The sequence below is a fragment of the Pelobates fuscus genome, chromosome 10 (assembly GCF_036172605.1).
Source record: "Pelobates fuscus isolate aPelFus1 chromosome 10, aPelFus1.pri, whole genome shotgun sequence".
Taxonomy (NCBI): Eukaryota; Metazoa; Chordata; class Amphibia; order Anura; family Pelobatidae; genus Pelobates; species Pelobates fuscus.
The window spans coordinates 26,373,212-26,401,204 of NC_086326.1; the positions used below are offsets into that span (position 1 = coordinate 26,373,212).

At 38.0% G+C, this 27,993-nt stretch overlaps 1 protein-coding gene across 1 annotated transcript in view; it reads left to right on the forward strand.

The window, feature by feature from the left end:
• The first annotated feature begins 431 nt into the window (after positions 1-431).
• Positions 432-27,993, forward strand: part of DNTT (DNA nucleotidylexotransferase) — a 231,998-nt gene continuing 204,436 nt past the window's right edge. Inside the window, exons 1-2 of the mRNA XM_063433762.1 lie at positions 432-678; positions 17,438-17,612. Coding sequence (XP_063289832.1) covers positions 476-678; positions 17,438-17,612 — 378 coding nt within the window. The 5' untranslated portion in view covers positions 432-475. The remainder of the gene's footprint in view (positions 679-17,437; positions 17,613-27,993) is intronic.

The following is a 27,993-nucleotide window of genomic DNA, read 5'->3' on the forward strand; positions in this document are numbered from 1 at the left end:
AAGCAAACGTTTTTGAGTAGAAAGGACCATAAAAAGTAACTTTCGGTTGAAGGTACCTTTGTCATCTAGTAACACTTCTGGTGAATGCTAAACGTGGTAGTATCTGAATGGCTAGCTATTAAAACGTAGACCTGGAGAATGGTAGCCAATCTTTTATTTTGGTCTTATACACATACTGGCTGTTACTGATAACAACATTGGAGAAAACCTCAATGAAAACAATAAAATAGCAAGAGAGTCAACACTTATAAAAAATGCAAATTTAACCACTATGATTTTGAATGCTATAAATTAGGTTAGAACATCCCAGAACTGGAGCTACTGCAGATGCAAGTTAAATAGTACAAACAAACCACCAGAGACATATTGACAGAAAGCCATCAAAAGGAGGTTACATAAAAAATACCAGCTGACAATTCTCGAGTGGTATCTATATTTGCCATAGTGAAGTTCACACCTGCATTTAGACTAGACCATGGATTTATTAAGAAGACCCACTGTACTCCCTTTGAGGAAAAAACCCAAAATGATGGATGCATCTTTATCATTTTGCAATTATGAAATTAAATTCAAAGAAATCGTTTTGTTTCTTCTGGAGAGGAAAATGGGTGCAAGTCGGAGGAATTTTCTAATGAACCTGGCGAGGAAAAGAGGCTTTCAAACAGAAAGTGAGCTAAGGTAATCCATACATATCTTCTGGGCACCTCTACAGGAGTAGTAAAAGAACTCACAAGGGCAACTTGTTTCTGAGTTTAGAAAGAATGTATATTCCCATATAGTACAAGTCTACATCTATTGATCTAGTAGAGCATAATTAGAACATCCCTTTGTAATTCTATAGGTCTGCTTTTTCAAATATGTTCCAAATCGAAGCAGATACTCTTAATGTGATCCTCAAAAATAATTCTAACCATTGTACCCTTGGCAATAGTTTCCTACAATGCAATAAGACAATACTATACATGTTATTATAGAAGGTGATTAATTATTTAAAATATGTTTCTAAGATTTGTTTGCCTGTTTAGCTACGATCAGCAGGTACTGTGAGTTACATAGGGAAATTAAAATCTCAGTTGTTTTTGAAAATACAAATGATTTATTATATTAAAAATAGTCACCTCTCACTTTGTGTGTTGTTTTCGAGTACTTTTATTTTCAAATTGCCGTTTTATGACTTTTTTTTTTCTTTGTTTTTTTTGTTAACGTAAACCAAAAGGAAGTCCTACATTTGTTATTTTTTTTGTGCCAAGAAAAAAAGCACAGCTGTATCTATACCAAGGGGGAATTCTATGCACTATGTTGATAGACTTTTTATACTACAATAGTACGTTTGGAAGTGGACGGATTCCAAGATTTGCAGCTTGTGTACAATTAATGTGAATATCTTATATAAACTCGATAAACCACAGGAAGCAGACGTTCTATCTCCAACTGATTTTCTTTGCACAGGAAAAATCATAACTGCCTGTACTATTTAAAAAAGAAACATGATATTAAAGAAAAACAGGAAATTTTATGTTGACTATCAAGAGCAATTAACATTATAAAAAAAAAAAAAAGCTTGCTTAAGTTTACTCCGCTATAACCCTAGTGCAGGCATAGGCAACCTTCGGCACTCTAGATGTTTTGGACTACACTTCCATGATGCTTTTCCAGCATTTGTGTAAGAACATTATGGGGGATGTAGTCCACAACATCTGGAGTGCCAAAGGTTGCCTATCTCTGCCCTAATGTATATTAAACTGGATATTTAGCCAGACTAGTTCAATGCTTTATGTTTAATTATAATACTATCCAAGATAATATTTATGGATGATTTTAAAACAATCGAGAGGTTAATTCACTAACATTTTGGCTGACAACCGACTTGCAAAACGGAGGTAAATAAAACATTTTTTTCTTTCTATTAGGACAGTTTTGCACAAAATTATTTGTGATTGTCAAATCTCCACAAGTGAAAGGGACAAAATGTGCTTTTAAAATCAGAATGTATAGGTCTCTGTCCAGATCATTCTTTTTTTTTAAGAGGCTATTTTTTTCAGCATTATATGTTGAGTTTATTCTTCTGTTCTTATTGTGACATAAATAACATCACCAAAATTAAGTAGACAGCTCTTTTAACCCCTTAAGGACCAAACTTCTGGAATAAAAGGCAATCATGACGTGTCACACATGTCATGTGTCCTTAAGGGGTTAACTAGTGGATTTGGGAAGATTTCAACAATTAACCACACAGCCTCTGATTTTGATAGGAAAGCGCCAGCAAAAGCACAAGGGCAATGACTTTCAATGTGGCCAAATCAACTGTAAATTGTGTTATTTTAAAGATGGGATTTCTAAGTGCAGTGACAGCTCTGCCCAAATGTAGAAGATCAAATAAACTAACAGAATGAGACCTTCAAGTGCAGATCAGAAGAGTGCATACACATAGTCTCTCCTTAGTTAGAACATCACATTCCAGGTTGTCTCTGGTTGTAATGATGGCACATTTCATGTTTCTAAGGTGCCTCTTGAAATGGGCTTCAGTCAGTGGCGTACACACAACCCATGGGGCCCCGGTGCGAAAACTGATCCGTGGGCCCCCCCCCCCCCCCCGCGCGCGCGCTTACTCTGCGCGGGCTGGGGCCGCAACACATGGCGGCGGGCACCTGGTCGCAGGGCTGCGACCCCTGCGACCACGTTATGTACGCCAGTGCATGCATAAACACATACACTTAAAGGACCACTACAGACACCCAGATCATATCAGCTCAATGAAGTGGTCTGGGTGCCAGGTCTCTCTAGTTTTAACCCTGCAGCTGAAAACATAGCAGTTTCAGAGAAACTGCTATGTTTCACTGAGGGTTAATCCAGCCTCTAGAGGCTGTCTCATTGACAGCCGCTAGAGGATTTTCTGCGTTTCTCACTGTGAAAATCACAGTGAGAAGACGCTGAACGTCCATAGGAAAGCATTGAGTAATGCTTTCCTATTGGCGGTTTGAATGCGCGCGTGGCTCTTGCCACGCATGCGCATTCGGAGCTGAGAGGCGGATCGGGGCGGAGAGATCCCCAGCGCCAAGGGAGTCCGGCGCTGGAGAAAGGTAAGTGCTTAAGACACACACGCACACATTAACTGACAGACACACACTCAGTGACAAACATACATACACACTCACTAACAGACGCACACAGACACACACTCTAACACTAACACGCACACTCCAACACACACACTAACACACACACACTCTAATACTAACACACACACACTCTAACACTAAGACAAACACTCTAACACTTACACACACACACTCTAACACACGCTCACACACACACTAACACAAACACACACACACACTCACTAACATACACTAACACACTCACTAACACACACTCACTCACACACTAACTAACATACACTAACACACTCACACACACACTAACATACACTCACACTAACACACACTCACACACACACACTAACGAACATACACTCACTAACATACACACACACTAACTAACATACACTAACACACTCACACTAACACACACACACACACTAACACACACACACACACTAACGAACATACACTAACACACTCACTAACATACACTCACTAACATACACTCACACACACACACACACTAACATACACTAACACACTCACACAAACACACACTCACACTAACACACACTCACTAACACACACTCACTAACATACACTCTCTCACACACACACACACACACACGTTTTTTTTGGTTTTTTTTTTTCTATTTAATCCCCCCAGCCTCCTTACCTGTGGGAGAGCTGAGGGGATTCCCTGGGGTCCAGTGGTGTCACCCGGTGGGCAGTCAGGCTGGCTGGCGGGCGCGCGAGGGAGCACTCTCCCCTGAGTGCTCCCTCTTCAGCTCCCTCGCGCGCCGCGTACCGATGCCGGAGCCGGAAGATGACGTCATCTTCCGGCTCCGGTTTCAGTGCGGTGCGCGAGGGAGCTGAAGAGGGAGCACTCAGGGGAGAGTGCTCCCTCGCGCGCCCGCCAGCCTGACTGCCCGCCGGGTGTAAGCAGGGCCAGCCTCGGGGGGCCCGGAGGTGGCCGGCTCCTGGGCCCCCCAGGAGAAGAGGCTGGCCCAGTGAGTACATACCTGGGTCGCAGGGCGGCCGGGCCCCCTGGTGGGCCGGGCCCGGTCGCAGCCGCGACCCCTGCGACCCCGGTATGTACGCCACTGGCTTCAGTAGCTGTACTGCTACACACAATGCTGTGGATATAATGTCAAATCCTGAGATTTGGCTGAACGGATGTAAAGATCACCGTAGTTGGGTTCTAGAGCTATGGAGAAACACTTTCTGGAGTGATAAATCATGTTTCGTCAGTTGGCGCAGGCCTCTGGGTTTTGACATACTAGGAGAAGTCTACTTGCCAGACTAGTGAATAATGCTCTGGAGCTGTTATTCATGGTGTCAGCTAGGCCCTTGATTCCATTGGTGAGGTTTATTACCTACAAAGCATCTTTTAATGTTCAGAATGATGCAGAGATTCCAGTTTTGTGGTAATAGTTTGTGTAAGCCTGTTCAATGTGTTTCGGCATGTCAGAGCCAATGTGTAAACGATGTTCTATACAGAAACAGTTTGTTGATGGAAAAGCTCTCTGACATCCTATCATTTCTGTTATAGATTTTTACAAGGATTTTTAGTTAGACCTAACTGCCCGACAATAGAGCCTGGTCTCACTCATATTTTCACAGCTGGGGGGATCATTATAGAACTACCCATTATACTTCCCATAAAGGAATACAATAGTGTATGGAATACAAATCTGTATTCCTAACACTACAGTGTCCTCTCGCCCAACTATGAAAAGGTTAAAAAATGTTTTCCTCTTACTTTATTCCAGTACCAAGGTCTCTCGGCACTGGCTCCATCTCTGCCTTTTAAGATGTCATCGCATGGGGAACCAAGTACACATGCAGGGTGAGCACAGGGCATGAATTAGGACTTCCCCATAAGAAAGCATTTTTTTCTTATGGAATTTAGAAGATGTTGGGCGTCCTTATGCTAAGCGTGAGGATGTCCAGCATTGTTTCCTGGGATCAAACTATGTGAAAGGTCAGGTAGTGCCTCTAATGGCTGTTCTCTAAAACTGCAATGTTTTCAGCTGTAGGGTTAAGGGGACAAGGACAGTGCACCTAGACCATGTCAATGAGATGAAGAGGTCTGCGTCTCTATAGTGTCCCTTTAAAGAAACTATGTCACCAAAATATTTGAGCATTTCAGAAAAATACAATGAAATACAATGAAAATGCTTATAAAGACTGCATTGAAATTACATTTAAATTCCAAAGCAGTTAAAATATATCATAAGACAAAGTAGGAACTACTTTGTCTTATGCTAAAGCCTCAAATTGAAAAAACCTGAGAAAAGACAGAGTCACTGTGAAGTTCCGTCCATTGCCCCAGCCATTGCTAGCGATAAGGCATTGTCTCACTCTTCACAAGACAATATCAATGGAGGTTCTTGTGCCTTGCAGGATACTCTGTAGATATCAGTGTTGCACTCTTGCACATGCATGAGAGACCAGCAGTGATGTGGGTTCCTGGAAGATGAAACCACTTTAAGAGAGGCAGCTTTTATAGCAGCAAAGGTGGCACCAGCTACTAATATATACCAATGATTTTGGAATTAGATATTCAACGAGAAAAAGTCAGACTAGCTTTCGTTATGTAGTGAAGTTTCAGTATCAAGGTAAATGCAAGATCAATTCGTACTTATTCTTCGTGAGAAAAAAAAAGTCTAATCCTCAAGTCTACTGAAAAGAAACTCGTAATGTCAGAGCACTGAAAAGGAACAAAAAATTATGTAGCGTAAAATTTCAATGATTCATTTGTACTCAACAACCAGAAAGAAAATGAAGTTTGGGCAAAACTTAAAAAGCATATGCAAAGAAAGGTAAATATATCTTGCCGGAGCACTTGTGTGAGGTTATTAAAACCTTATTGAAAAATCACACTCATAGCTAGTCGTTTCTTTTTTAAGAGACATTTAATTTTCCTGTATTTTCCTTACATCGTGAGTGAGCACACATGCATTTTAAAGAACCATTCTTGTCACTTCACAGGTCATAGGAGACTGTTATTTGCTTTGAGGGATGTTCTTTGATGATCTGATATGTTGGCACTGTCCCTCTGTGCCTGGTCGAGATAAAAGTAGAACCTAGTATTTGTCACAGTAAATTAAATATCTCAGTGATTTTTTTCTTTTGCTCTCCATAGCAGACTTTTGAGAAAGTTTTATAAACATTTGAAAAAGTTCCCTTTGTTACTTAGAAGTTTATATCGTAGCTAAGGATTCCTTTGAAGTTGGAATTAAGCATTGCTTTGTTTTAAATCTAATAGCCACTTTATATATACTGCAAGTGTAACTTAACTGTAAGTATGTATATCATTTTTGGACTCGACACCATTAGAACCTTCAATGAATACCAGTAATGCTTATTAGTGTTACAATTCTATTTTAGGTATCTAGTGTCTACGGGTCATCTTTGTAAAAAAGCAAAGCCCTCTCTTCACTGTTCCATGATTGTCTCCATTCCAGTAACATTTAAGGTCTCTCTTAAATTCCAACAAATAGAAATTTTGTTTTTTTCAAAGATTGAAACAAAAATTCCCAATTCCATAAAAGTCATGGCAGGTGGTAACATACCCATTAAAGGAACACTATGGTCACCTAAACAACTTTAGCTTAATGAAGCAGTTTTTGGTGTACATATGATGCCTCTCAGGTTTTACTGCTCAATTCTCTGCCATTTAGGAGTTAAATCAATTTGTTTCTGTTTATGCAGCCCTAGCCACATCTCCCCTGGCTATGATTGACAGAGCCTGCACAAAAAAAAAAAAAAACTGGTTTCACTTTCAATCAGATGTAATTTATCTTAAATAATTGTATCTCTTGCTCTGTAAATTGAACTTGAATCACACACAGGAGGCTCCTGCAGGGTCTCGCAAGCTATTAACATAGCAAGGGATAAGAAAATCTAAGTTAAACAGAACTTTCAATAAAGGAAGGATAAACATTAGACACCTCTTTACAGGAAGTGTTTAGGAAGGCTGTGCAAGTCACATGCAGGGAGGTGTGACTAGGGTTTATAAACAAAGTGATTTAACTTTTAAATGGTAGAGAATTGAGCAGTGAGACCGTAGAGGCATGATCTATACACCAAAACTGCTTCATTAAGCTAAAGTTGTTTTGGTGACTATAGTGTCCCTTTAAATTTTTAGAGGAATTTTCAGTGGGGGGAAAAAAAGAAAACATTGGCAATATAGAACCAGAAATAAATGTGGAGCAGGAAAATACATTTCTACCGAGTCTCATGAGGTGCAGATTTTAACATTCCTTACATCAGGATAGGATTAAAGACAAAGTGAATATTAAATATCTTATGGAGTTATTCACTAAACAGAAAGGGAGTTGATAAGGAATTTGCAGGTTTTTGGCTTAAATCATTCAAATAGAAACATTCTTCTGGTTAACAATTTTTACAGCTCAGTTCTTTCATTCTACGATTTACAATTTTCATGTAAATCCCTACCATTTCTAGGTCAAGCCAATGACCATATCTGAGTCTATTGACAAATGAAGAATCATATATAGAATTGCTGAGGAAATATTTTCAAGATCTTTAGCAAAGTTAAGGATGAATATTTTCTAAATTTATGGCAGTCTTATTTTACATCTATTTATAATTTGATGAAAACAGCCATACATTTTCACAGTTCTTACAGTGTTCAGAAATTAATGACTGGCCAGGGACATTTGTTGAAAAATCCAACATGTTATCAGTTTTCTTTAAGTTATAGTCATCATAGCTTGTTCATAATGATATGTATAGCAATGCTTAACCTCTTGATGAATCATTCATTAAAAAACAAACTTGAATTAAGCTGAAATAATCTATTTTAAAAAGTCACAGCACCTTGAAGGGAGGTTAAGTCTCCCTTAACCTTAGGTCCACCTAACTCTAACCTCCAAATGGACAACATCCATTTAAAATTGCCACATTCAAACTGGAATAGCATTTCTCAAATTTACTAAGGCGAAATGAACCCCCTGGGTACCATAACAATTTTTATTGAAATTAAGTTGTTATGGTGCCAGGAGGTCCCTGGTGCTTTCTTACTTGAAGGGGTCAAACTATTCTTGAACATATTAATCCCGAAGGTTGCTCTCCAGCGCAGGGTCTCCCTTTCCCCAGAGGCATCCGACTGGGCAGTAGCACTCTAAACTCCTCATCCATAAAAAATGGTACATACCTTTTTTATGTGTGGGGAGCTACTGATTGGCTTAGAACATCAACTGACCACTCTAGGCAATCAGCAGTGCCCCTGCCAGGTGGCACTTTGCTGCTCTTTCTGAAACTTAATGGAAGGAGCTGGATGCCCCCAGCCCCCACTCATGAGCAACAGATGGGAACTATTGATATCATACATGGATGGGACATCCCACAGTCACCCCCTGCCCCCACCCATGTGTAGAAAGTAGGGGCTCTAAAATTTAACCCAGGGCAGTGGGAGGCACAACACTGTTTTCCCCAGCCTTCACCCACAGGTGGTGGCAAATAGCTCTAACTTGTGGGGGGGTGGAAAGTAGCATGTACACCCATTCTTTATTTTAACATTCCCCCAATGAAAGAAAATGGGTAAGAATGGTGGACAAAACCTTGGCTGCTCACTGTTTAGTATACATTCACCTACCTATGGGAAGCATAAGAAAAAATTTACACCTACACTGCCAGGGGGCAAATATCTTTTTTTTTTTTTTTTTTATATATCCGGGCCTTGATTTTCAGTTTCAGTGCCCAGATTTTGACAACTTTGGCCTGTATCTCAGCTGCCATGCAGACCAAGTTCAGGCTCATTCAGATGCAAAATCCAGAATTTGCACTCTGAATGTCCCTTTACTTTATCAAATGACTTTGTCCTATTTGGTGCAATTCGGACTTTGGTGAATAACCCTGTACAATTTTTGCAATTCTTCATTGTCAGGGACATTTATAGGGACACTCCGCTGCCCAAATACCAAAAAAAAGAAAATTAAATTAGGGGTGTCTCAGTAGATCTCTTTGCTGAATGACACACTCTTTACACATAAAGTACGCCAGCAAGCTAAAGTTATTTAAGGGTCTGAAGTGTCCCTTTAAACTGTGCCTTTTTAAAAACATTGTTTTAAAAGTAAAAAGCTGATTGATATAGGAGAAGAAAAGTTTTATAAGAACTGAAAAGTGCTGGAAAATAAAAGGATAGAGAGAAATATGGTTTACAATGTTCTTAACAGTTTCGAAAGTGCTGTTCAGAGGAATAAATATGTCTTCAAATATTAATATTTTCATGACTTTTTATGAACTCATTAAGATAAAGAGGAACGTGTACAATTTGTTCTCGGTGGCAAGTGAGATTTACTATATTTAAACGTCAGAAATAAAATAGAACCTCTTTTTAATAGAAATAATAAAACAACCAAATAGAGCCGCAGAGCGGTTAAATACGGAACTGGGAACTTGTTCCTGAAAAATGCATTTTTAGAAGTGTGAAATGCAGATATTAACATAATTATATTGTTTTTTCTCTAATTATCTACTCATATGCAGGTATGTTAAACATAGTTCACACTACACAAAATGGTTTTATTAAGTTATAAATATAGAATAAAGTAGCTTTATTGTTAAATGATTTAAAAAGAAAACAGGCAGAACTATAGGCATTCAATGCTGTCCGAATGCTAAAATAAGTAAATAGAATAAAAACAAGACAATAAAAATAAATTGTCAAGGGCCGTTGAGATAGTTACTGTGGAGTATGGATTGTTATTATTTAAAGGGACACTATACACACCAAAACAACCTTAGCTTAATGAAGCAGTTTTAGTGTATAGATCATAGATCTGAAGTCTCACTGCTCAACTCACTGCTATTCAGGGGGTAAATCACTTGTGTTTCTGTTTATGCAGCCCCCAGCCACACCCATCTATCTGTGACTGACACAGCCTGCATGAAAAAAATGGTTTCACTTTCAATCAGATGTAACTTAATGTAAAAGTTTTTATCTCCTGCTCTGTAAATGTAACTGTAATTACATACAGAAGGCTCATGCAGAGTCTAGCATGCTTTTAAATAAATTAGAATAATTAATTTAGAGCAATCTAAATTAAACAGAATTAGCAAAAAAGGAAGAGTAAATATTAGGTGACTTTTTACAGGAAGTGTTTTGGAAGGCTGTGCCAGACACATGCAGGGGGGTGTGCCTAGGCTGCATTTACAAATAGGTATAACTCATAAATGGCAGAGAATTGGAAAGTGAGACTGCCGGGACATGATCTATACACCAAAACTACTTCATTAAGATAAAATGGTTTTGATGACTAAATGTTCCTTTTTATTTTTTTATTTATATACATTCTAGCTGTATGGTAGTATATATAGCAGACTCCTGATATCTTAAAAGGTTTCATCAGCAATGTAATGGTAAGGGTTTAAATTAGGACTAAGTCATATGTCGCCTGTCGATCAAAGGGTAAACAAGACACTTTTATAGTCCTCCTTTCAACTTTGTTGGAGCTAACAACACAGTGCTAACTAAAGTATCTACCGACTACAGCTATACAGTACATCACATCAACAAGCAGGGGTCAGTACAGGGATAGCTGGAAATGGTCATCTATCTATACACGCATTCATTCCACCATGCACACATATTGCTGCCATTCTTCACATCATTTCTGTAGGTAAGATTGCGTACTTTCTATTTTTCTTTCTGTAATATTTATATATTACACATATTACGTTTTTTTATTTTTGTCATTGTCTCATTTGTCCTACAATACTTATTCAGACCTCTTTGGACACTGAATTATTTTAAAGGATAATTCAAGGTTATCATCTAGAATAATTAACTAAAACTGTTTCTAAAAAACTTAAACCGGGATCTCTGTCCCCTAAATATAAGCTAAGAATGACATGGGCTAGATGTCTGTTGGTAATGTCTATAATACCTGAAGGGAGCCATTGTGGCCTTAAAGGAACACTATAGTCCCCTAAATTACTTTAGCTAAATAAAGCAGTTTTAGTGTATAGATCATTCCCCTGCAATTTCACTGCTCAATTCACTGTCATTTAGGAGTGAAATCACTATGTTTCTGTTTATGCAACCCTAGCCACACCTCCCCTGGCTATGACTGACACAGCCTGCATGAAAAAAAAACTGGTTTCACTTTCAAACAGATGTAATTTACCTTAAATAATTGTATCTCAATCTCTAAATTGAACTTTAATCACATACAGGAGGCTCTTGCAGGGTCTAGCAAGCTATTAACATAGCAGGGGATAAGAAAATCTTAATTAAACAGAACTTGCAATAACGAAAGCCTAAATAGGGCTCTCTTTACAGGAAGTGATTATGGAAGGCTGTGCAAGTCACATGCAGGGAGGTGTGACTAGGGTTCATAAACAAATGGATTTAACTCCTAAATGGCAGAGGATTGAGCAGTGAGGCTGCAGGGGCATGTTCTATACACCAAAACTGCTTCATTAAGCTAAAGTTGTTCAGGTGACTATAGTGTCCCTTTAATTGAAGGCCATGGAAATCTACAGTTACTGATATGTAGTCAGTTTGCACAAGAGGACCTGAATGTTCCACAGCAGTACTGGCAAAATATTCTGTGGACAGATGAAACCAAAGTTGAGTTGTTTGGAAGAAACACACAACACTATGTGTGGCAAAAAAGAGGCACAGCACACCAACATCAAAACCTCATCCCAACTGTGAAGTATGGTGGTGGGGGCATCATGGTTTGGGGCTGCTTTGCTGCCTCAGGGCCTGGACGGATTGCTATCATCGGAGGAAAAATGAATTCCCAAGTTTATCAAGACATTTTGCAGGAGAACTTAAGGCCATCTGTCTACCAGCTGAAGCTCAACAGAAGATGGGTGTTGCAACAGGACAATGACCCAAAGCATAGAAGTAAATCAACAACAGAATGGCTTAAACAGAAGAAAATACGCCTTATGAAGTGGCCCAGTCAGAGTCCTGACCTCAACCCGATTGAGATGCTGTGGCATGACCTCAAGAAAGCGATTCACACTAGACATCCCAAGAATATTGCTGAACTGAAACAGTTCTGTAAAGAGGAATGGTCAAGAATTACTCCTGACAGTTGTGCACGTCTGATCTGCAACTACAGGAAACGTTTGGTTGAAGTTATTGCTGCCAAAGGAGGTTCAACCAGTTATTAAATCCAAGGGTTCACATACTTTTTCCACCTGCACTGTGAATGTTTACATGGTGTGTTCAATAAAAACATGGCAACATTTCATTCTTTGTGTGTTATTAGTTTAAGCAGACTGTGATTGTCTATTGTTGTGATTTAGAAACATAGAAACATAGAAACATAGAATGTGACGGCAGATAAGAACCATTCGGCCCATCTAGTCTGCCCAGTTTTCTAAATACTTTCATTAGTCCCTGGCCTTATCTTATAGTTAGGATAGCCTTATGCCTATCCCACGCATGCTTAAACTCCTTTACTGTGTTAACCTCTACCACTTCAGCTGGAAGGCTATTCCATGCATCCACTACCCTCTCAGTAAAGTAATACTTCCTGATATTATTTTTAAACCTTTGTCCCTCTAATTTAAGACTATGTCCTCTTGTTGTGGTAGTTTTTCTTCTTTTAAATATAGTCTCCTCCTTTACTGTGTTGATTCCCTTTATGTATTTAAATGTTTCTATCATATCCCCCCTGTCTCGTCTTTCCTCCATGCTATACATGTTAAGATCCTTTAACCTTTCCTGGTAAGTTTTATCCTGCAATCCATGAACCAGTTTAGTAGCCCTTCTTTGAACTCTCTCTAAGGTATCAATATCCTTCTGAAGATAGGGTCTCCAGTACTGTGTACAGTACTCCAAGTGAGGTCTCACCAGTGTTCTGTACAATGGCATGAGCACTTCCCTCTTTCTACTGCTAATACCTCTCCCTATACAACCAAGCATTCTGCTAGCATTTCCTGCTGCTCTATTACATTGTCTGCCTACCTTTAAGTCATCAGAAATAATCACCCCTAAATCCCTTTCCTCAGATGTTGAGGTTAGGACTCTATCAAATATTCTGTACTCTGCCCTTGGGTTTTTACGTCCAAGATGCATTATCTTGCACTTATCCACATTAAATGTCAGTTGCCACAACTCTGACCATTTTTCTAGTCTACCTAAATCATTTTCCATTTGGCTTATCCCTCCTGGAACATCAACCCTGTTACATATCTTTGTATCATCCGCAAAAAGACACACCTTACCATCAAGACCTTCTGCAATATCACTAATAAAAATATTAAAGAGAATGGGTCCAAGTACAGATCCCTGAGGTACCCCACTGGTGACAAGCCCAAGCTTCGAATATACTCCATTGACTACAACCCTCTGTTGCCTGTCACTCAGCCACTGCCTTACCCATTCAACAATATTGGAATCCAAACTCAAAGATTGTAGTTTGTTGATAAGCCTTCTATGTGCAACAGTGTCAAAAGCCTTACTGAAATCGAGGTAAGCAATGTCTACTGCACCACCCTGATCTATAATTTTAGTTACCCAATCAAAAAAATCAATAAGATTAGTTTGGCATGATCTCCCTGAAGTAAACCCATGTTGTCTCTGATCTTGAAATCCATGTGTTTTTAGATGTTCAACAATCCTATCCTTTAACATGGTTTCCATCACTTTCCCCACTACTGAAGTTAGGCTTACTGGCCTATAGTTGCCCGACTCCTCCCTATTACCTTTCTTGTGAATGGGCACAACATTCGCTAACTTCCAATCTTCTGGGACTACTCCTGTTATCAATGATTGGTTAAATAAATCTGTTAATGGTTTTGCTAGTACACCACTAAGCTCTTTTAATAGCTTTGGGTGTATTCCATCAGGTCCCATTGACTTATTTGTCTTTACTTTTGACAGTTGAAATAGAACCTCTTCCTCTGTAAACTCACGTGTAATAAATGACTCATTTATCCTTTTTCTTAACTGAGGTCCCTTTCCTTCATTTTCATCTGTAAATACCGAACAAAAATATTCATTGAGGCAGTCAGCTAGACCTTTATCCTCATCTACATACCTTCCTTCTTTTGTTTTTAATCTAACTAATCCTTGTTTTACTTTTCTTTTCTCATTTATGTATCTAAAAAAGGTTTTGTCCCCCTTTTTTACTGACTGTGCTATTTTCTCTTCTGTGTGTGATTTGGAAGCTCTTATAACTTGCTTAGCCTCTTTCTGCCTAATCTTATAGGTCATTCTGTCTTCCTCACTCTGGGTTTTTTTATAATTACTAAATGCTAACTTTTTGTTTTTTACTATTTTGGCTACATCTGTGGAGTACCACAGTGGTTTCTTGAATTTTTTGCTTTTACTGACAAGCCTAATGCAATTTTCTGTTGCCTTCAGTAGTGCAACTTTTAAATAATCCCATTTCTTTTGGACTCCATTTAAATTGCTCCAGTCTGATAATGACTCCTTTACACATTTAGATGATGATCAGATCACATTTAAATTGCTCCAGTCTGATAATGACTCCTTTACACATTTAGATGATGATCAGATCACATTTTATGACCAATTTGTACAGAAATCCATATCATTCCAAAGGGTTCACATACTTTTTCTTGGAACTATATGTATTCATTGGGGGTACATCTACAAAAGTGTGGTTTTTTTTTTTTGGTGGGGTTTTTGGAAGTGTGGCGTGGTCCTTTAAATGGATACAGCCCAACAAGTTTAAAGATGTGGGGGCAGCACCCCTCCATCTTTAAACTTCACCAGACAACACTTCACAAACATACCGGCAATTACTGTACACAACCTCACCTCTAGTACCCACATCGAGAGGCGCCTGTGGCTCCAATTTCTTCTCTGTTTGAAGACATAAAACAAAATTAGAAAATACAGAGATAATCACAAAATATACTTTTTGTTAGTAGAACAATAATATTGTTAAAACTACAGAAGAAAAAAACATCCTTTGAAATTCGCTTTTGCTGAAAAATTAATCTTAAACAGAAGCAACATTAAAAATAGCTCCTTAAATAATGATAAAAGTTTATAAAATGTAATAAAAATACTAATTTGTTAATTTCACACCATGCTACTGCATACAGTTTGAATATGCAACATTATTTTAAGTTTACTGTATCCCTTAAAGAATACAGTCTATGCATCTGAATCGAGGTTGAGTCAGCTTTACCCGTCTCAGTGTAATGTTTGGTTTGTAATGTGGTTACAGAGACCTCTATTTACGTTCCCATGTGTTCACTGCAGTTTATTTAAGGGACATTTGGTTTGTGTAATGTAGACTGCATTGGCATCCAATAAAAGCAAACTGTAGCTAATGGGGGTGTTTAACAATTCTTGAATACAAAGCTCTTGCAGAAGATAGCAGGAATTGAAATGTGTCTGCTATAATACGGTTTGACTTTCACTGATGAATGCCACTGGTATCATAGCATTAGGCCGCCACATATAATATACATGCTTTGCTTTTATGTCACACGTAGATGCCATTGCCATGATATAATCAGGGTGTTACAAGTATTTGTAATTTCTAGGAGAGAACTAGACTGTTACGAGCGCATGTCTGTAACGATGAATAACACTTGTGGTGGTAGATATTTTCATGCATGTTTTTACGTTATTGTGCCCTGGAAATTTAGCAATATAAAGGCAATAAGATATTAGGCATTGGATTGCTGTCCATAAAACAGACCAGCGCTCCTCAACCCTCTCCTCAAGGCAGACCTAATGGTCCAGGATTTAGGGATTACCTGGGTGTGTCTGAGGTGTTTAAAAAAAACATCAAAAAAACTAAAAACACCTTAAACTCTAGGGTGTTTTTTCTTTTCTTTTTCTAAACACCTTAGACACACCCAGGTAATCCCTAAATCCTGGACCATCAGGTCTGCCTTGAGGAGAGGGTTGAGAAGCACTGTTATAGACTGTACTTAGTAAACTCACATCTAGTTTTTAATACTTAAACAGGGATAGATGGAATAGATGTGTTAAGGCAACATGAGAAAATCCAAACATTGGGGAATTATTGGTATTTTCAAACTTAAATTCCTGTCAAAAAGTTAAAAGCACAATTACAAGGTGCAGATGGTAAACAATAGCCCACATTTATTGAAGACAGTGAATAACACAGATATATATTTTGGGTAGCTGCACTTTCTCAATGTTAAAGTCAGATTCCCCAGATGCTAATATCAAATTTCACTTAAAAATGGTCTTTACCCATGAAAGTAATTTTAATAATTGATATTTAATATTATTAAACTAATTTATTATTAATAATCAATACAACCTCCAAAAACCTTTGTTACCTTATTTCCTGAGACCAATTTAACAGAAACAAAAACCCTCTGATATTTGATTAGCTCCCATTGACTTTCAGAATAAAGTATAAATGTTTTAACTTTCATGTACTTTGTGAAGTAAAAACAAAACAAAAGGAAATTTGTGCCCCTAAAACTCTAATTTATACTCTAGGAATGATTATCATCATAGAGGAGTACATTTCACTAATTTGCTACAACTATGTTGAAAATGTCAGGTCACCTTCTCCTTCCAAACAGTACAGGAAGTTTCAATGGGTGATACCATTTATACAGTAAGGGAAGGGGTGGGGGGGTGGGGGGGGGGGGGGGGAGGTGAATGGACTTTACAATTTCACTGTCAGCATTACATTAGAATTTCAGAGATTAATAAAGATCGCTATATAACTTTTAATTACCTTGTTTTATTTTTGTTTGTTTTTTAAATGCACAATTTAACTCTAGTTATGTAGATATACTCAAATGCAGACATTCTTTTGACATTTTGTTGCCATTTTCAGTAAAATGTACTGATGGTAATGCCTTCAGGGTTCTTGCAAATACACATACGAAGGCTATTTGACCATTTTATTAACCTATTTTTGTCACACCTTGTGTATGTGAGAATTTTTTTTAATTTTTTTGCTTTTATACTTCCATTTCAGACCTTGTGTAAAATATTTTAAGACAAAGAACACTGTATACAGTCTAAAGTTTTTCACTTCCCAGCAAATTCTATAAAGGATAAACGAAAAAAAAAATGAAAAATCAGAATTGTGTAAATTTATATTTAGTTTTAATTTGAGGTTTGTCTGAAAAGCAATCTATATCCCACATTGCTGTTTAATTATATGATTTTGCTACCTATAAATATTATGGTAATGTTTGAAATGCAAAAACAAAAAAAGAATAGTGGTGAAGGGGTTATAGTGTTTTTTTTCTCCATGATGTACCCAAGGTAAAAGCCAATTGCCCCAATAACACAATAATTTTCTAATTGCTAACAGACTGTTTATAGTGCCTGTCATGTGGAACTAATCAAGCATTTGCTATTTCAGCGATTCAGTCACTCATATTGTGGCCGAAAACAATTCTGGTCCCGAGGTTTTGGAATGGCTACAGTCAAAGCAGCAAACCAAGAAGATGGAGTTTGAGATACTTGACATCTCTTGGTTCACCGAGTGCATGGGAGCTGGGTTTCCTGTTGAGGTACAGAGCAGACACCAACTTATGGTAAGGTCAGATTGTAGTCCTAAAATGTTTCAAGAATAGAGTTCTCCATGTTGCCGCCAACATTATATTTTTCTTGAATCCTAGACGCAGATAACATCTGTGGTGTCTAAAATTATGATTACTGGAAGGATAATGTTGAGCAGTAAAAATGAACACAACAACGAGAAAAATGACATTGTTAGTACATTCCTTAGACAAAGTAGCTGAATCTCAGGTATTCATCCCTTTTTATCTCAAAGCTTTAATTTCAATGCAGCCTTGGCTCATTCTGTTTCCCTAGTAAAATACACCCCCTACTACGAGTCATCTTAATGCTACGGCATGTGGAGTGTAATTCCTAAAAACATCCATGATCACTATTCACAGTGCAAATCTTCTGGTGAACACATGGACTTTGTTCATAAGGTATTCGTCCCCTTATTTATTTATGAATAAGCATAGCTGATGATCATTGTGGGATTATTTTTCATGAGGATCTTTGGATATGACAAGAGTCCAGGGTGTCAATCTATGAAAACAGATTATTAAGGCTCAGAAGCTGATGGTGAGCTGCTTCATTCTACATAGTGTCAAGAAAGACAGCAATATGGCCTTCTGAATAACTAAACATAACTGAAGTTAGGTTTAATCTATTCATCCGTATGTCCCAGTAGAGGCTTAGTTAGGTGAACCTGGAGTTTTTCGATACGGATGAGAAGATGTTTGCTATAACTGTTTGGGAGATTTCCCATGTAGAAGCTATGTTTTAGTTTTCAGGATGACTCATTGTTAAAAAAAATAAAAAATATTCTGCTAATTACTTTATTAACGCAATCTAAGCTATAATTTGTAGCTCTACAAATTTTGACTTATTATATTAGTTGTCACATAACAGATTTAGGTATCATATCAATAACTTCAGCACTATAAGTTGTCTCTCACTAGCAGAATTTTTTTTTTTAATTTATACAAAACAGGCACTTATATAAACACACCTTTATGGCCAAATTAGTTGACATGCCATGACTGGGATATTTACAGATTATGACAGAGTTCAGTATTGTGCTTATAAGATTTGTGCATTTGGTTTCAAACGAATAACGATTCATCCAAATTTTGGCCAATCGCCCGTTTCTAACTCCCATAAGTCCCATAACTCCAAAATATCTAAATATTTAATGCCAAGTCCCCCAGGTTTTAACTCTTCAGATGTAAATGCAGGGTTAATCCAACCTCTAGTGGCTGTCTTTCTGACAGCCGCTAGAGGCGCTTCTGCGACGCTGGATGCAAAATTCGCATCCAGCGTGCAGAACGTCCATAGGAAAGCATTTGCATTCCGCTCCACTCGGGAGCTGACATCGGCGGGGGAGGATAGGTCACCAGCGACGAGGGAGCCCGGCGCTGGATAAAGGTAAGTGGCTGAAGGGGTTTAAACCCCTTCTGCGCCAAGGGAGGGGATCCTGATGGTGGGAGGGGGGGGGGGGAGGTTCCTATGGATGCTATAGTGTCAAGTTTTTTTCTCCTTTTGTTTACATTGTACTTTTTTTGTAATGTATTTACATATTAGCATTTATGTTATGTATATATTTTGCAACACAACGGTTGGCCCATTTTTGTGCCTTATTGTTTGTCTGAATCAATTTTTTTCCCAAATTATTGCCTCTGTGCAATTTGTCCAAACTGAAATAAAACAGGAATGAATCCTGAATCATACAATTCAATTCGGCCAAACTGATTTTTCTTTTGCTACGCAGGAGTCTAGTGATTATACTTTTTTTGTGTTAAAGGTTTTTTTTTTCTTGCAGTTCATGTGATAAAGTTGTTTTCACTGATATTTTGCTACATAGTTACATTGTTGCATGTCGCTATCTCCTCACTCAGTGTTCTTCCTTCTCACCAAATACTGCGTAAGCGGCGACGCGCATTTTTTTAAAATCCCACAAAGCCCTTGGTGAAAGAAATAGAAAGGCAAGAATAATAATTTAGATGCTTAGCTCTGTGGCCAAATAATAAGGTTCGTCTATTTTCACTGTTCACTAAAATGTGTATTGTTAGAATTTAAAATGTCAGACTAAGGTAGTTGAAGTGATAACATAGATGTTGTGGAACAAAATTTCCATTTCAGCTATTACTATAACATTTTAGATTCATATTGAATTCACTCTAATGGTTATTCACTGAAATGACAATTGCTGGGAATTTAATGTGACTTTTAAAATGTCAAGCCAAAATAGCAAAACTAGAAAAAAAAATACAATTGTTTTGAGCTATTTTCTCCTTAAGGACACATGACATGTGTGGCATGTCGTGATTCCCTTTTATTCCAGAAGTTTGGTCCTTAAGGGGTTAAAGGGTTACTTCAGCATCATTAGCACTAGAGTCTGTTGTTGCTGAGAGTTGCAGTACACTCCCCTGGTTTCTGGGTAGCAGGGCAAACCGTTTAGCAAAGGTTTGGCTTCCTACCTGGATCCCTCCCGGGCCCCAAACTCCTTCACCCCTTTTTATGCACCTCTGGCTTCTGCACTGCTGACTTTTTGCCTGAAGCCTGTTAGCCAATGAATGTCACACTGTGCATTAAAATGTTCACATAATTGGCAAATTCCGGGCTGAATCAGGATACCCTATTGGAGTTACACCTTAGGCTGCAAAAGGGTTAAACTAATTCCGGGCTGAATCAGGATACCCTATTGGAGTTACACCTTAGGCTGCAAAAGGGTTAAACTCTGTATGTGCAGTGTTTTATACCTTATACAATCCTGCACATACATATATCAAGCACCATGACCATATTAAATAATTGAAGTGTTGGTGCTTGGAGCAAACACCTACATTTGAAATTCACTTTGAATCCCTGGCAGCGATATTCATGTGTGAATTCCTGACAATCCCCACTTAAGCAAATAACCTTGATAGAATCGGGATGTGGCCATGGTCATCTTAGGACTGCAACTGTTATTACAGAGGTGGTGGATTACAGGGATACTGTGCATTAAAGGGACACTATAGTCACCCAGACCACTTCAGCTCAATGAAGTGGTCTGGGTGCCAGGTCCCTGAGGTTTTAACCCTTCAGATGCAAACATAGCAGTTTCAGAGAAACTAAGCCAGCCTCATATTATGCCTCCATCGCGCAGAGCGTCCACAGGAAAGCATTGTGAAATGCTTTCCTATTGACAGATTGAATGTGCGCGCGGCACTTGCCGCGCATGCGCATTCGGCTCAGCTGACGTTGGCAGAGGGAGCTGACGTCGGCGGGGGAGGAGAGGTCACCAGCGCCCGGCGCTGGATTAAGGTAAGCTGCTGAAGGGGTTTTAACCCCTGCAGCGCCACGGGAGGGGGACCCTGAGGGTGGGGGCACCCTCAGGGCACTATAGTGTCAGGAAACAGAGAGTTAAAAAAGTACTGAAAGGCTAAAGCTATGACTGTCTGTACAGTGTATTCGTTAGAGCATCTGTGTTATTCGTAACGTTTCTTAAGCTTACAAAACAGCAGAAACACAGCAGATGGAGCTCTCGTTCTCAAACTCAATGTTTTTGCAAGCCAAAAAAAAGTGTTTTCTTTCACAGAAATAAGAGGTGTCTGTCTGTGCCTTACTTACCTAACATCTGCCCTAGGGAAAAAATAGTTTATATCTCTATTAATGCAGCTGAAGAATTGACATTAACGTCAGATAAATATTGTCAATAAATACACTTTTTCACTCGCTTGAAGAAGAAGAAATCTCTCTTTTGTGGATTATAGGAAATACAATTATATAAACACAGCTCTTTGTTTATAAAATAAAATAACAAAAAACATTTTAATCATTTTTCTCTGAGATATATTTCCAGGGCAGTTGTTTACTCAATAATTACAAATCCACATTTATATGTCACTGCTAAGTCTCACTTTCTAGGAATTTTTTTTAAATAATTGGCTTCAGGTCATTTGTCCTTTTGAATGACAAGCCATGGAATGGTAAAAAAAACCCCAGTGTTTTACACAGAGCACAAGTGCTATGGGGTCCTGAAGAATTGTATTAACCCCTCTCTGTGCTTAAAGCCTCTCTGTGCTTATATGCATGCTGAGCAGGGCATTCTGGGAGAAATATGGAAGCATGACTTCTTGGAGATGCAGTGCCCAAGATGGACTTTTCCCAAGGTCCTGTTTTAAATATGTAGATTATAAAAAACAGTAAATCCTGGACTAGCACAAACGTGGGGAGCTTCATAATGTTAGAAATCACCATAACACAGTATTTTATATAAAAAAAATGCTCAAGCCTTGATTTAATAATGTTGGATAAGCTTTGCAACAGGTTTAATATCTGTGGATAAACTTTAAAAATAGTTGACAAAAAAAAAAAATATAACAAATAAAATATATATATTTTATTACAAATTCTGTAGCGCTGTACAATGGGTGGACTAACACAAACATATTTGTAACCAGACAAGTTGGACACACAGGAGCAAAGGGATTGAGGACCCTGCTTAATGAGCTTACCTGCTAGAGGGAGTGGGGTATAGTGACACAAAATGTGAGGGTAGGGTAGAAAAGTCGGCTGCTAGAATAGTTTTTATGACAAATATAAAAATATATCAAAACCTATCAAAATATTATAAAATTACTATATTTTTCACAATATTAAATAATTTTAAAACTTTATGCAAACATATTTAATCATTTGGAAACCATTTGTAACAATATTAAATCGAGGCCTTATTAGGAAATTGAACATGGAGGCTTGAGAAAGCTTTGTTTAATGACAACCTAAACTTGTACAAGGGGTTGTGTGTATATGTAACAGACACTGACAGGATAACCAACACAGACAAGATAGGCATATTGTAATTATAGCTTGGTTTGGGATAGCTTAAACACTCATGTGGTCCAAAGTAGGCACTGGGATCAAACATCCCGGCACACATTGTACTTAGAAGATCGGAATGGAACTATTTATTTCCAGTCTCTTTAAATGTCCAAACACTGCAAAGGTCAACAGACCTAGAGCATGGATCGAAGGCCAACTGCAGGAACTGGCCAACAAAGAGTCAACTTAAGAGCAACCATCCATGGTAAACTATTAAGCCCCCTCTTCTGGAATGTCACATTGCTATATCCTGTAATAGGTGATAAGGGGTCTGAGGTTCCAGATGTCTGCTTAAAATGGAAAAGAGGGATGAGGCTAAAATGGGACCAAGCTAATGGAACATGCATTGGAAACATTCACAGAATTGTGCAATAAACAATCAACCCACTATGGGAATTTGAAAATTAAACTCATGGAAAATATTACCATGTTGCTGCAATAGAAATCGGATGGAAACTATGCAAGTTTGTGCGCAGGTGCATGTGCTTGCGCATGTGTGTGTGTGCATGTGTGTGCATGTATGGTGAAGACTGGCAGCCTGGACAACCTGGTATTTGTAGAGGCTTCAAAATTTCCTTTCATATAGGAAGCTTATAATTTAGCTATCGTTAACCTTTAATTTTTAATTTCAGGTCAACTATAAAGTCAGCACTTCAGGAATTACGATTTCACAGGCAATTTTAATGTATATGGAAATTTAAATATAATTGACGTCTAATGTTATACAAAGTCTTTTTCAGAATGACTGGATGACCTCTTTTTATTGCGTAGTTGGGCTGTAAGTGAATGCTATTGGCATCGTAATAGTAAAAGAATTTCTTAACAGCCTATAAATTATACTGCAATGATAATAAATCTTTTCACTTGGAATGTGTCATCCCTTGCATAATTATTGTTCTGTGTTTTGCTCTGGCATATGATAGATGTGATTCTCCGTTATAATTAACTTATGCATCTATGTACGCTATATTAACTTTTGTAAAGGGCACACAGATATTGTTTTCATTGTTTAGTTTTCAGAGATTGATTCTGTACATCCTGCTCATGAAAGGTCACTGGATCCCAAATACTCTTCAAAAATGAATACAATACTGTCATAATTCCAAGCATGTAGATGGGGATGTGGGGGTTCTGATTCTAAATTGGGGTGAGGTATGGTAAACGTGAAGAAACGAACAACAAATATTCACCCCAAATATCAAACATGATACCTCACAGCAGATCTGGATCTAGCAAAACAGTCCTGACTCAGAACCGGTCCCGATTCAGGACATCTGGTGACACCAGAGAAATGTCCCCATAGTTGACATGTTAAATGCATAATTGAGAGCAGGGCTATACAATGCATTTTTAATGGTACTATAATGGGCATTCCAATCGTCCAGGTGCGTGCTGGGGTGATATCACATCTTCTGTGAAATAAGGCTCAATATGGCTAAAACATAAGTTATACACAGTTGATAATAAGCTCTGACCATTTTGGCCTTTTCAAGTCCTGTTGAAAACCATTATAGTGCAAGGAGTGCCCTGCCACGTTCTCCCCATTGTATGTAGTGAAAACATTTTAGAATGGTTGGCCTTCTGACCTGGGTCTGCCAGGTGCTTCTCCTAAGCCCCTAAGCAGGTCCTGCAGTCCAGGACTAACATATTGGCTAAGAGCATCAGCTGATTGCTCTCAGCCAATGAGCTAAGCTCTTCACCGCTAAGCTTACCTCTGGCTGAAGTAATAAAAGAAGGGAGTGGCACTCGTCGGAACCTGAATGTCATGCCTTCTAATACGGTTGGACTACTTACAATAGGAGAATCTCAGGGCACTCCTGACACCATAACCACTACAGAGTGCATGGACAGATCCTTTAGGTTGAAAAATACCAACACGTAGGCCCCAGGATATACTAGAAATGAAATACATATATTTTCAATGCTTTTTATTCATAGAATATTTTGCACTCTTAAATCATTTATATTAATAAAATACAAGCAACTCCACACTTAAAACATTGCTATTTGCTTTTTTGCAAACTAGACCAGGAAAAAAAGAACAGCCCTAGTACAAAACCAAGATGATCCCCCTCAGTTAATAACTTTTCAGAAACTCCTCAGTATGTCTTAGTTAAACCGCGTTTTAGCTCCTCTTGTCCATTTGCTGGTAAAAGAAGGCATTTTTATAGCACTTTCTGGAAATCCCTGAAGCAAAAGTTAAGCACAGTTTCCTCTTTAATATCTACAAACGTGGAACATATCCAAAAAAGCTTTAGTGCAAGTTAAGGTGATCTGCCAGAATCCTAAAAAGGGATTTTATGGAGCCGTTTCTTGATTTCAGTTAAGTATCAGAGTCATAAGCTACTTTTTGTTAAAGAGGTTCAGTTGCTACATTCCCTCGCAAGTAATGAATTATCAGAGCTATTACCTCAGGGATATGGAAATGCATTCCGTTTTAAAAGTTAGAAGCCCAGAGTAGCTGTTTTTTTTAATATATATATATATATTTTTTAATGATGGCAGAATTAGAAATCGTTTTAAGTTATGTCTGCATTTACAAGAAACCCACCCCCCCTCTCGGTTTAACGTATTCTTGTTTTTTACCTCGGTTCAAGCAATAGGGCTCAAAAATAAAATCTATCAACTTTTAATGCAGAAATAGAAAAAGTACATTGCTTTGAAATTATGCTAATCCTTAAACCTCCTGAGTTCTCTCCCTAGCCATCTCTTTTTCCTTATTTCCATACGCTTTTATGCCTTTCACACTTAAATACCCATTGCAGTGAATTATAGTATTTAACAAGTGCTACATTTGAACATTTTAAATGTGTTTTACACCCCCCTAAATGTTCTTACTGTTTCCTTTTAATTTACTTTGACTCCGTTTGTGTCTCGGAGATTGCATTCCTATTATGCTTCAGAGATGCTTTTTACATTACAAGGCTGCAAATGTGTTGATGTGGTCACAATCACATTAAAACGTAACAGGGTTACCTTGGCAAGATGGCTGTGCAAGAAAACTTAATATCATCCGACCACCAAGCCTTTAATAACAGTAGAAACTGCCAAGTTCAGCAAAGTAGTGTCCAAAAAGTAATATCCACCTCTCCAGGCCGAAATGAGAACCCTTACCAATAGTCCACTCCACTCCGAGTGAGCAGGTCCAAGTCTCGAGAGAGTTCCCCTCAGAGATCCACCAGAGATTGTGGATGGTGTACAGGGTTAATACATTTCCTTTTACCAATTATTTATAGTACATACTATACTATTGGATTTTATTTGTGTTTTTGTTTTATGAACGGCTGTGGAGCTTTGGATACTACATCCCACCATTATTCCTATATCCCAAGACGGGGATTATACCGTCCAGGCGCTATGCGTCAGAGCTCTCAGTAGCTCTGCAATGTGTGAATTAGCCTTTTTACTGGTTTTCCGTTTATTTTATTTTATTTATTAGCTTTTCAATTGACATATTGCACTATCATTGTTTTATATTTGTATTTTCTTAAGGTTTATATTCACCATCATATTGTTGGAATATCCTGTATGTATGTATATATCATTTTTATAATTTAACTATTTACAATTCTTCTGTGGCGCAGTCTACCACTCTGTTTTTGTACTTTTTGATTATTAGCAGGTATTGGGAAGTCCTGCTGGTTCACTGCTGCCGTATATTTAGTTTAGCGCCTTTACCTGATTTTTCTACCACACAGGCAACCCTTTTCAGGCTGGAAGATCGTCCTCTTCTTCTGTCCACAGAGCCAACCAGCCAGACTACTCCCCAACACCTCAAGCTGTGTTGCTGTCTGGAAAGGTCTCAACCTCAAGGGCTATTTTCATCTAATGACTAATTTTAAAGATGATTATTAGGGCCTAAATTGCACAGTGCGTGTTTACAATAAAAACACGAATAGAACAAAATGGATGTCAATATATATTTAGTCTACGGGACACAAGCTAATAAAGTCAGTAATTTCTAACTTAATCACGCAAAATATATTAAATAAGAATATCAAACCAATAGACATACGGACATATAGCTATGTAGCAATACATACCAAGCTACCAAACACAGGTAAAGTCTTACTACATTAATTATTGCAATACATTAAAAGCATAATTCTAGTTAAAAAATTCACTCCCTCCAAAAAATAGATGCATCACTTGGTACAAGTAATGAGGATACAGAATCACCATCAAAAATAGTAAGTGGCTATGTGAGACTTCTGCTGTAAAAAACAAGTAAACACTAAAGCCCCCAAACAAACTGAATGTAGAAACCAGAATGAATAAACCAGTCTTCCAGGCTTAATACCAAAATACATGCTGGCACCACATATTAAACGGCCCAAAAGTGCCCAGCACTCTCTCCGAACACCATGCATAGTTGATACTCACGGGGACCAATCAGTGTTCTGATGGTCTACTAAAAACTGAAAAGCATGTTCTCGATTCATGTACATTGAACTTTTTTTCTCACACATAACAGAAAAGGGCACTCGACATGCATTCATGCACACTAGACACCTCATTAGAACATTCACAAGAGTATACATCAATTCTAGAACAGGGGGTTTCTTTAGCAGCTTAGCAAAACATTGCTACAATATATCCAACAATTATTTTGAAATATATTTTGGGTAAAGTGAAAATAACATCAGGAAAAAAGATAGCAGTTCCCCAAGGCCTATCGTTACATGATCATGTCTGATTTTGAATAAATATATATATATATATATATATATATAGATATATAAAATTCTAAACATTCAAGATCAAGAGTAGGAAATGGAAATGAATACATTTCGTAAAGAATACAAGACACACGATTTTAGATAGAGGATGTGGTTGCTAGATAAGTAAAGCCGGCAAAATAGACAGTTTGGGCTGCCAGGTAAGATCTTAACGTGAGTTAGCACTTTGTACACAATATATTTATCTGATTGCATCTTTTCGTTGACAATCATTGTCACAACGCCTTGGAGACATTTCATTTCCATTTAAGTTGACTTTGGAGAGCTGTATACGAAAATGGAAATCAAAGTAGCATGAAACTAACATATCAAAAATTATGTAATTTTATTCCCTTTTAAATTCTAATTTGTGCCTCGCTGGTTAATCCAATTTTCCAGTTGTAAACAGAACTCTAGCTTAATGATGTTTCCAGGTGAACGTTAAGGAGACTGTATCTATAATAGAACGTCTATATATTACAGCTCGCTATTTTAAGTGCAAGGTGTCTTTGACACGTGTTTCAAATATCGTACTGGTGTGAAGAACAGAATAGGTTATGATACAAGAATATGGTAATTATAGTAACATTTCATCCTTTCACAGCACTATCTCCAGCAAATTACTTTAATATGATGCTAGAATAGAGATGGACTGGGTGAGTGAGTTCACTACACAGTGTTAGTGATGTCTGCAGGGAATACGCCTGAATAAAACTCAGATTGGAATCTCTACGTGACAAGGACTTTACAACCTATTGTCTGAATCTATTTACCACTTTTTACCGTGTCTGTATTAGTATGACACATACTGTATGCCCCCCCACCTCCCCCC